This window comes from Ptychodera flava, chromosome 12, assembly GCF_041260155.1.
Source record: "Ptychodera flava strain L36383 chromosome 12, AS_Pfla_20210202, whole genome shotgun sequence".
Taxonomy (NCBI): domain Eukaryota; kingdom Metazoa; phylum Hemichordata; class Enteropneusta; family Ptychoderidae; genus Ptychodera; species Ptychodera flava.
In genome coordinates, this window is record NC_091939.1 from 25056550 (window position 1) to 25068570 (window position 12021).

At 40.1% G+C, this 12021-nt stretch overlaps 1 protein-coding gene across 2 annotated transcripts; it reads left to right on the forward strand.

The window, feature by feature from the left end:
• The first annotated feature begins 317 nt into the window (after nucleotides 1–317).
• On the forward strand, nucleotides 318–8432 carry LOC139145488 (uncharacterized). 2 transcript variants are annotated; one of them, XM_070716694.1, is made up of 2 exons: nucleotides 318–438; nucleotides 2529–8432. In XM_070716694.1, the coding sequence occupies exon 2, from the start codon at nucleotides 2550–2552 to the stop codon at nucleotides 4137–4139; it is 1590 nt and encodes a 529-aa protein (XP_070572795.1). In that variant the 5' UTR covers nucleotides 318–438; nucleotides 2529–2549; the 3' UTR covers nucleotides 4140–8432. The 2 variants fall into 2 exon arrangements, with proteins under 2 accessions (XP_070572795.1, XP_070572796.1); XM_070716695.1 differs by lacking the exon at nucleotides 318–438 and adding an exon at nucleotides 2335–2423.
• The last annotated feature ends 3589 nt before the right edge of the window (nucleotides 8433–12021 follow it).

Consider the following 12021-nt stretch of genomic DNA (forward strand, 5'->3'; position numbering starts at 1 on the left):
CTTTACATGTATAGTTGTTGCGTTGACAAACTGAATACTGGGCAGTTCAATAAACTCTGGAGAGTAGAACAAGACGCAGTAGTTGATACACTAAACAATTTAACACTAAAAATCAACAATACTTACAGCTACTGTGAACACTGTATTTTTTAAAGTCTGTGTTTGAATGATTTTGGTTTTTGTTGACAAAGAAATTTGCTTTGACTCTACTGGACAAAAATATGTTTCAAGGTGACCGTTGGAAAATACTTTGCTGACAGGATGGGCGAAAAAAAAACATTGTTTTCATACGCATTTCCTCAAACCTCCCCTGGAATCAAATGGTCAATCCCTTGCGCTCCCTGACCTGTCACCTTATCTAATACTTATCCGCCGAGCAAAAGCGTGCGTACCAGATTGAGGATTGTTACACGAGAACTCATCATCCTTCAAGCTCAAGTAAGTTACATCATTGTGATGGAATCGGTCACAACAGTTAGAGTTGTAGCGACCAACGTTTCTTGGTTAAACATACAATGAACATTTCTGACAGAAAATGTGCGCCATATGTTTTACAACAAGGCCACCTCAGCTCAGAGATGTTTACCACGATGAGTTACAGCTCTGGCGCTAACATGCCGTCTTTATGCACGCAGCTATAGTTTTACGAGCGAGCTGTAGAATTGAATACATCGGAAGGCCCAGAAACCGTCGCGGTGAGATATAGATGAGTTGTGTCACATAATTTCAATCCATTGACGAACTTGAACAAGTATTAAACCTTCGCAGAAATTCTTTTCAGAAGATGAAATTTCAAGGCGTTTCTCGTCTCGCGTGTTCCATGACCTTGTTCACGCATGAGTACTGACTGTTTGAAAAGATATGTAAAGGCTCGAGTTCCTTTCACTCTCAGTGAAACCAATTGTGTGAATGCAGTTAATGCTGAAAGATCATTGGCCGCTAACATTTGAATGAATTAGAGCAACTCTCCCGTCACGTATTCCACGTAAAGTACTCTACCGGTCCAGTGGGACTTGATTTTAGTCGAAATTGAGGAAAACCATTGTTAAATCTTCCCGATTGACTTTTCAGAACTAGCGTCGCTACTCCAATTACGTTTATTGTTGAGAAAATTTCTCGACTATCTTATACGCTATGTAGGTTTGATAATATTTACAGCTTCTGTGCATAATGTTGACTGACAACATTAGCTGAGCAAATCCGTGGCCCATCCACAGAAACAAATGCTGTAAAACATGTCTTAAGCCTTATTTCTCGGGGGTTACCATACAGCTCCATTGTTAACTCACTCACTCACTGACTCACTCACTCACTGATGGTTTTTTCGGTAAACTTTTTTCCCTAATTGGTTTAGAGAGTTTCGCCATCCCTACATACAGTGTGAAACAGGTCATGAATAAGCATTTCGTGATGTCTCGAGTAAGAATTTTATTTAAGGCTCTCAAGTATTATGTGCAAACTGGAAAATTGGGCCTTATTGAATGCAAAGCGAAAGTCTCTCACTAGTTAGAAAAAAAACACTGAAGAAGGGTGGAGGGGGTATAGGCCATGAAAATATCGGCAAATACCAATAATGTTTCAATTCTAGATACCCTAAGATATCTGCACTTCGCCAAAAGACTTGTCGCACGCCTCAGCTGGATACCTCGGTAGGCAACATTTTACAACATCAAGGAATCTTTCAGTTTTATGCAAATCTTAGCCAAGTTGCTGTCAGATATCGTTTGCTGACTGCAAGTATATCATGCCAGTATATTGATGGCGCAAATACAGCGATCTGATTGGTCGAGATGTGAAAATAATCGTGCTATATTCGCGATATAGGACGGTTGGAACACGCGCGAGCTCCAAAAAAAATTCATTTTTTTACGTTTCACGCCCAAAGCTCAACATATTCTTTGGATATAATAGCAATAACCTACCTCAGCATGGCACGGGTATACCATTTGCTGTTGACCAATTCACTCCATATTTGCATGCGCTCATCGCTCGTTCACATATACGTCGTGAACTGGTCAAAATTTCGTGGTACACCCGTTGCTTGGGTTGTTTATTGCTTAAAAAGTACACACATGGCTGGGTTAGTGTAGTGTAGACAAACATAATGGAGACAAACTGCGGTTCTACAAGGGTAACTCTCTGAGATCAAATAGGTAATGCGAATTGTTATTATGATACAAAGCTGGTGAGTCAATTCAACGTAACAATTTAGCCCACGTAATGAGCTGGGTGCACAATACTGCCTCAATAACATACATATAAATCAAGTTAGCTGCTGATCGGTTAAATGGGGTCACCTGGAACAAGGTCGCTCCTTTACTATAAAGGGTTGAAATGAGTGAAATGTATAGCTCTGTGGAGACACACACACACAATGTGTTACTGCCAAGACACTAGTTTAGACTAGTTTCCGAGAGCATACGGTTAGCTCCTACTAATTATGGTTAAGCGTAGATTTACCACCATGTTGGACAAAATGTGTTCGCTCACCAAGTAACTGTTGCTAACCTTATTATGGTTTATTGCAGAAAAAAAAATTGCTGGGCAAAATGGAAAGAAACGGGCAAATATTGGATTCATACGGTACCTGTCTTGAAAGAGAAGGTACAGAGTGGACAACTACCGATCCGCAGGTTGTAGATGAAACAAGTAAACTGCTGGAGAGGAGTGACACGGAGACAACTGCAGAGCTGGTACAGAGAGAATTCAAAGCACTGAAACCGTTCGTCATCATCAGTTGTTCGTACTTGTTGTTCACAATCACAGACGGGGCCGTTCGAATGATCGTTCTCCTACACGCTTTCAACTTGGACTTCACAGCCTGGGAGACAGCCATCATGTTCACGTTGTACGAACTGGCCGGCGTCTTCACGAATTTGCTCGCCGGAGTCGTCGGAGCTCGCTGGGGGATCAAACAGACTATGATCGTCGGTCTCGTCTTGCAGCTCGGTGGTATTGGAATATTGTTCGGCTGGGACGATGACTGGGATAAGTCAGTTGGCGTAATATATGTCACACTTGCGCAGATGCTTTGCGGGATATCTAAAGACTTGGTCAAACTTGGTGGTAAGACAGTCACCAAGTTGGTTACTCCGGATGAGAAGCAGTCCCGACTTTTCAAGATTGTCAGCTTCTTAACTGGCTGGAAGAACACCCTCAAAGGCGTTGGCTACTTTCTGGGCTCTGCTCTCCTGATGATCAACTACAATGCCGCTCTCACAGGAATGTGTGTTTTGATCCTGTGTGCTCTACCGTTCGCCGTTTTTGGTTTGTCCAAAGAGCTGGGACGAACAAGGAAAGAGAACATCAAACTAAAAACTATCTTCAAGAAGAACTACAATGTCAATGTTTTATCGTTAGCTCGTTTTTTTCTGTTCGGTTCTCGCGACATGTGGTTTGAGGTGCCGCTTCCCTTCTTTTTGCGGGGTGATGATGGCCTTGACTGGGACCACGCTGCAGTCGGGGGCTTCCTTGCCGGTTGGATCATTCTCTACGGTCAGGTTCAAAGCTGGAGTCCTCAGCTGATATTGAAACCGTTGCGACAGAGTCCTGCAAATAAGTGGGCATGCGCTTTGTGGGGGTTTATTCTCATAGTGTGCCCAGCTATCCTCGGAAGCTTTTTCCAGTTTTGTCCTCAAGCTCATGATGACGTAATCAGGGTAATCACTGTTGTTCTTTCGATGGGATTGTTTTTATTTGCATTCATATTTGCCATCAATTCAGCGATTCACAGTTACTTGATAGTGAAATACTCGGAAGGTGATAAAGTTGCGATGAACGTGGGCTTTTACTACATGGCAAATGCCCTAGGTCGGTTGACAGGTACGGTGGTGTCGGGGGCTCTGTATGAGTTCGTTGGTGGTGCAACCAGCACTTCGCAAGGCTTCGCGGCTTGCTTCTGGGCATCTGTTGGTTTTGTTTTCTTTGCTGCTGTCATTGCCCTGTTTTTGAGAGACGATGCTGGTGGCTTGTCGTGCGGGTCTTGCTTGAAATGTTTGAATAAACCGAAACCCGAGAGAGTAGAAACAGAAACAGCCGAGAAGGTAGAAGATGCAGACGATATCCTCCACTTAGGATCATACAAAGCTGATTCTACGCGGCAAAATACCCCCAATGGACTGATAATCACCAGACCATGATTTAGGTTATCACAAACCCGCACAAGTCAGATTGAACATGTGATGGAAAAACTGGATGTTTGATATTAGGTGTTATCATGGTGTTGATTGTGTGGTAATTAAAAATATACAACATTGGCACGCACTCTGCACCATGAATAGTGCTACAGAAATACCGAATCACACAGGTTCTGGCCACCTAGCCACCTTGCCACCTTGTCTGTACCTCCCCGGTCATCAACCATTCTTTAAACCCAGTATATTCAACCAACCTCAACCTTTGACCCATTGTTGATGTGAACTGAGTCTTTTTCATTTGTGTTGCCGTACTCTGTAGTACATGCGTGGACACAATCGGCCATTAATCAGGTTTCTGCGACTGACATCACCAATGTAGGGATGGCTTGTCGGTAATCAATCCGTAAAATATTGCATTCATGGCATTGAAACACAAAACAAAATATCACACTTCACTTGTTTCTTTGTGGTTGGAACGCGTCTTGCGAACGAATTCTCTGTCTTTCATATTTTTTTAACGATATTTTGCAAGTCCGTTGCTTTTGCACACTCTGTTTTGAAGGCTGTGGAGGTAATGAAATTTTCACGTCGAAACCCGGAAAATTGAAATTTTTCCTCGTAGAATTAACACATGGTGTAGCGGCCGTTTGAATTTCAGCATTGTCACTGTTTTTGGTATTTGTAGCTCCAAGTCCGGTGATTCTACGGCGACACCTGATTTTGGTTTCGGCATTAAAGAAAAGTTTCCTTGAGGAAAATATAAGCAAACGCTGAAAAAATACTGCGTTCGAGTTTTGTCTCTATCGTACACGTTCGTGGTGTGCTACAGCCGTGCGATTGGCGGGAAAATTTGACAAATAATAGTCTGACTGGTATTCACAGTGCCACTAGGTTGGATATGTTTACCCTTCCAAATTCATTTGAATACATGTATACAGACAGGAAGTCTTTTGACAAATCCTAAAAGTTAACAAACACCACTGGCCACTATGTTCTTATGATACGAATATAATGCCAAAGACTGTCCCTTTACGGTGATATATCTTTTTTTAACTACTCAATAAGACGCAGTGACAAACAAGCCAGAAAATATCGTGAATAGGTGCTAAATTTCGTTTTCAAACAGTATTTTCCGAATCATATGATGACAATAGGAGAAAGTATCTCAGTTGAAAAGACTTTGGTTAAAACAAGAACTTCAGGTTCAATAGTATGGGCATTTTAATACTCATAATTACAAGTTCGGGCTCCGGCAGTTTGTTGACAGCGGGACTGTGCCTTTATTTCCCAAGATCAAGTGTATCGTAGCTTTCTTGAAGGCCGGTCTGCTATTGTTACGGATCAAGGGTGATCAAATTCGCAGGCCTGGGGTTAGGTCAAGGACGACTGAATGTGATGTTCAGGGCAAATTCGCCATCGCGACGGTTCAGTGGACTTGTTGACGCTAACAGCAGGGGGTATGATGAAGCTTTATATTGAATTATCAGACCCAAGACTGACTGTGTACGATCATGGCATACCCTGGTATACCGCCCCTCCCTTAGACTGTAACAATCTAGTTCGCTGACCCTGTCAGAGTCGGTCACAGGAAACGGCAAGAGCTGTCACCAGAATGGAATGTGTTGTTTTGAAAGCATGCTCACTTATTGGGCAGAATCACTACTGAAAATGTATCTATGCAGTCTGAAATAAGAGCATTTCCGTTTATCCAGTTATCAGCTCATATATTTTTTTGAACTTTCGATTTCGAAAACTTAAAGTTTGATCTTAAACAAATGTCTTTTAAGGTAGTATACGCGCCTCGAAGTTGAAATACTTAAGCTTTTGCTCAAACTTTCTCTGAAATTGTCTTCCGAAGTAAAGAATAAAAATCAGGGATTACCATGCAAAATTTGTTACCAGAGAAACAAATTGCCCAAAATATACATGCATATACTTGACATTCAAAATGGCAGTCATCCCTGTGTTTGCTGTATTGGGTCGGGGATTTTCGATTTTCACAAAATAAGCTAGTGAAAAACTTTATGCACTCGAGCTTCAAAATGAGCCAACATTAGTGGTAGACCAAGAAAGTCTTGTAAAAGTTTTAGAGTCATCATTTCTGTCCTCGAGGCGCAGTCTACATTGAAATGAAGGTATTACTTCTGATAAACTGTCATGTAAATTTTCATTTTTTGTAGATCTTTGTGAACACTGAAATTGGCAATTGGTTGGGGGGGGGGGTAAACGTTTGATTTCCTCAACTTTAGAGGTACAGAGTCAAGTTTTACAGTCTTAGAAGACTTTTTTATGAGTATTTCCCAGGTTTGCACCCACTGCCAGCTTATCAAGATAACTGAACATCTTGCATTTAGGAGTAATACACCCTGTAATACGACTTTTCAATGTTAAAATTTATAACTGAAATTTTTGTCAGTTGAGACGGAAAACCGCATTCTATATTTTAGAGTTGGAGAACAGTCTTCAATCTGTCTGTTTTGATACAAAACCATGTTACTTTTCATGCCACGGTTGCCAAAGAGATGTAATTATATCGTTCTTATTTTACCTTTTTGTGATATCAAGGAAATATGGAATACTTGCATAAAGTCACTCACTGTACAAAATGACGGCGGTACATTATAACTGCAAAAATGTCAAAAAATTATCCCTTTGCTGCATGCAAACAGATAATTTCATTTGTGAAAAAGTGGAATGTTCTTATTCCAAAGGGACAAAGTCGGCCATTTTTCATGAATTTTGTTTGATACTGTATGGCTGCAAGCAGAATTTAGGTTGTGCATGCACAGCTGACCAGTCTTTCAGCATGTTTCAAGAAGTCAAACAACTCCCACGACTTGTCATATCAAACAAAATCCATGAAAATACATCTGCAGACCACTATAATTTATAGTCATATATTTTCAAAATTGAATAGACGTAATCTTTCACAGATCTTCTTTAGATCTTGTCACAATCTCAGAATGATACGGTCGAATGTTCTGCTTTCTTTGCTTCAGTGACATCAACTCGGTTCAACGTGTCATGCTCGTAAACCTTAGTTCGCTTCAACCCTCAAAAGGTATACTAAAACCTTTACCAATGCGGATAGGCCAACTATTGTGAGACTATTGTTGAGAACAATTTTATTGGCGTGTAAACCTGGCTTTTGAAATAGTAATAGAAAACGCAGAAAGTTATTTTGAGGGCACTCGTCCGGAAAAAAGGATGTTTACCACAGGGAGGGAAATCAAGTAATTGGTTTACTTGTTTATGAAATATCTATGAAATATTAAATATTGAGTAATCTGATACACGCAGGCCTGTTAAAGTACCTTTGTAACCCAGCTCAACCGCTCTATAGCCTTAAAAATCAGTCAGTATCTTCCAAGTCTGCGAGTTGCCCGCCCTAATCTCCTCCACTAGTCCATTGCTACCGATCACCAGAACAGGGAATCACCTAAATAAATGAACCACTGCAGGCTCTAAATCCTCCACATGGGCGACCCTGCAGGTCCCGATGGTAATGATGTAAGCTTTGGTCAAAGAACTAGACTCCACTGTGACTTGGCTGAGATCTTGGAGGAGCAAAGGCATCATTAGGAAAATTTCATTCCAGGTCATGACCTCCTCCGGTGTAGAAAACCAAGAGAAGCTTTTCACAAACTTTGTTGTTTTCTTTCTGGTACAAAAGAAGAGCTCTTGCTGTGTGTAACCTTTGACAGAGATAAAGGGCAACCTTTACATAAATATTTGTTTTGATGACTTGAGTACCCAGTGGCTGCAAACTTTTATGTGTGTGTTTTCCAAGAGAGCACATTCGCTCAACAACAGATCTTGGCAAGGTTTTGTGAGTACAGCGCCATATTTTTGCCCAACAGGCTGAAGGCCACTGAACCACCGTGCCGTGTTTTAACGAAACCTTCGCATTTTGGACGAGAAAGGAAGTCAGGGACATTTTGAAGAAAGGAACGATTTACGGTATACCCGTGGTCCGTTTTATGAGGAGTTGATCTCTAATAGAATTGTCCTAAGTTTTTGTAACTTTGTTGTATCTATCTAAACGGCTTATCAGTAGAGACTTGGACGTAAAACTTAAAAGCCTTACAATTTAATAGTCAGTTTTTTTTCTTACCACAATAATGTCTTTCAAAGTTTGACTATGGTTGAATTTGTACTTTGTTATAATTTTAAAGATGAATTCTTCTTCATTTTTCGTGACTTTCATTTCAAATTTTGACTTACCTAACAATTATCGTCAAAATATTGCTTTCACTGTAGGTTTCATACAATAAAATTGATGAATATAATGTTGTATATATTGTCTATCGTCTATTCATATAGTGTGTCTGTCTGTTTGTCAGTCTGTCTGTCTGTCGGTCTGTCTGTCTGTGTCTTTATACACACTCAAGTATCTCCTCCTTGCTCCGTTGCTCCCAGAACACTTCATACATGTACTGTTATTGGTTACTGTCATCAACGTACTCTCATCGATACAAGGTGTACTTTTGTTGTTTTGAAAATGCCTAAATGTAGCGTGGACTAAAGTGTCTTTCGTATCCCAGAGAATGATAAAATTTCACAAACATTTAGAGCCCCTATAGCTGCGAATATTAGTGTAGTAAACCGATCTCAAAATCTCCTCAGATTTCCAAGAGTCTTTGAATAAGACCAGTTAAAGACTATAGCACTGTCATAATAAGTGTCGAAAGTGGCATGTAAACATTTTAACATCATTTTAGATTTCCTGCCATTTTCAAAAACTAATCGTGCGACAGAGAAAATAAAGATTACAACAACAAAATGTTGGTCATCGTGTTCTGTGCATTTACGTAAATGGTATCATACTTGTTTCCTTTATGGCCACTTTGTGTATGTGAGGAAATACTGCATTCTTTTTAACTTTTTCGTGGGGGCGCAATTTTATGAGCGAGGCACCCGTTTATTATTTAACCTGTAAAAACGTGTAAGCGTAGTCCAAATCTGCGCGCAGTGATACTTCTATACATGTCCTTCAGTTAGCACATTTGCACGAACCAACTTTGGTTTGACCATAAAATCATGAAAATAATACATAAAATTCGCAGCTATCGGGGCTTTAAACTGGCGCTACCGCTGGATAACATTTTGATGGTTTCATCCATATGATTGTCATTTACAGTATTTGCAGTTGCAGTATTTGAATAGACACCATAATATGTAAATATTTTTAGAACAAATATTAATTCTGGAATCAAAATCAACTTTCAACGATTACAATGGTCACTACGGGTACATACACATACTTTGTATTAACACAACATGATTAAAGAAGCCCTTTCAAAGCCCTTTCAAAGACCCTGCCCTGCGGAAAATAAGAGCTTTGACTGATTGATAAATTCAGACGGTTAAATTGCCTCTCAGTCTCAGTCCTGGAACTTTAAAATGAGCCACACAAGCGGTAGACCAGAGCAGTGTTGAAACAACTGAGAGTCTGAATATCTGTCCCTGAGGTGCATTCTACTCAATCATGGTAATTGGCTCAAGACCGCTAATTAATTTCCCATAGCCCGCTACAGTAGCGTAGAGCTACATTTCCCCATTTCAAAACGTTTAGCGGCTCGAATCTCTTGACGGGTGTTATTAGGTCTATATCAGCTTGAGTGATGGAGATAGCGCCCTCAGTGGTGTTTTGCAGATATTCATGTTCATTGCCAGCTGGGATTTCCATGGGATGGGCCTGATTTGATATCATATAGCTTTGTACCCCAGTGACTTAAATTGTTTCTCTTTTTCCTTACTTTTCTAATAAACACGATTGGAACTAAGGGAGCCGTCATTATTTATGGCCTGGGGGGTGGAGGAATCTGAGGGGGGGGGGTCACTCAAAAAATCGAAAGCTACAAGGGGGGTTGCTCAAAAGTGGAGAACAAGAAAGGGGGGGGGGGGCTACTCAATTTTGTTGACATGTATTGAAGCATTTAGTGGAGTTACGAATTAATACAACAATAATAGTAAAGATATGTATATTCATACCCGGTATTTGTGTACACCACACACACACACACACACACACACACACACACACACACACATAATATATAATATATATATATATATATATATATATATATATATAAATCATAATACAGGTGGTTTCAAGTAGAAACTAAAATCTCATTACACTATGTGTTTCACGTTATTGTGATCTTCAGACGAGAATGATCAGCTATTCGACGTGGCAAGCCTTATGTTAGAGGCTAGTACTGAGTACATTTTTCAGTATTTCCTGATTAAAGATTGATATACTTGCCTGATCATTCATGAGAAACGTCCGCTTTCTATATTCTACATTGTATAGGTTACCGATAGGGAAAATGTGTAAAGCAAGCTTATTCTGATGCTATAAAGTTTAAAACCAGTTGAATCCCTTGACAACAAACCCATCTTTTATTGCGGGAAAATAATAATAAATAATAAATGTGAATAAATGTATGTCTGTCGCTATTTTTTTCGGTTTCAAAAAATATAGTTGAAATCAGTGGACTGAAATATAATTTTGGAATACTGTCTCAGATTTATTTTCCTTTGAGTTTTTTATACGAAAAAAATACTCCCAAAGTGCCACCAAATAACACCATTTTAACCTCTATTTTTAAAAAGCTCCAATGGCAGGAGGGGGGACACCCCCCTCCTGACCTCCCCCCGCGACCGCTTATGCGGTCTCTTGTGGTGCCTTCGCACCACATCTTCCCCCTCTTGAAAAAAAATTCTACAGAATAACTGCATGTCACCAGAGCACTGGATACAGACCTGTACATCAGCCCCTGCCACAGCAATTGGAACTTCCTTCCGACAAAGACCTATATATACCACAGGTTTAATCAGGGTCTGTACAGGGCCTGTCGCAGCAGCAATCCATTTTACTGTATAGATATTTAACTTTCCCAATTTTTTTTGGGGGGGAGGGGGGGGGTCACTCAAATTTTCTGTAGCAGAGAGGGGGGGTACTCAAACACGTCATGGTTGGGGGGGGGGGGGTTACTCGAAATTTTGGAGTTTCGAAAGCAATTCCTCCACCCCCCCCCCCAGGCCGTAAATAATGACGGCTCCCTAATTGGGAAATGTTTTATATTTTTTCAAATTTCTAAAAAGTGTTGGGTGCCCTGTAAGCCGAATGCTGAAATTACAAATTACTCATAAAAAGCAAGTGCATTGCCAAAAGAGAAAGGCAGATGAGCTTACATTTGCAGATTAAACCGACATTAGTTCACTATTCCATTATCCTGAATTAGTTCCAATCTTGTTCTATTCTTTCTTGAGCGTACCATGCGTAATTGCTTCAACTTTTCTGTCTCGCGCCCATTAGCCGGTAGATTTCAAACCATATCCATTTTATTCTGCACTAATTTACCACTGTGATTCATGTAGAAATATGCATTTTAATACTCTCCTAATGCTAAAATGCAAGAATGTCTGGCCATTTAGGGCTGCAAGAAGTAGACAATGACACAGGCCTAGGTAACCGCTGTTCCTTGGTATTAAAGATAGAAGTAATGAGAATTAGTTGTGTCGTGTTGGGATACACAATATTGCAGCCATATCCTAGTATGGAGTTCCCCACTACGATACCACATAAATACATATTTATTATGTATTTATGTATTAAATATAAAACATATATTTACACATTTCTTATCCATTGTGTTTCTATATTTATCCGAATTGATGAGTAAAAAAGTCAAAGATAGTTTTCATTGTATGTTTCTCAAAATTAGATTCTGATTCCGCGTCTTGAATAAAGCTTACTCTCTTAAAGGGAGGGGGTCGTAGGAACTGCGCGTGTTTACAAACAATGTATTTTATGCATCACGTCAGCATAGCCGCAACATTGAAATTTCATGCTTTAACTTTCATCAATCACCAA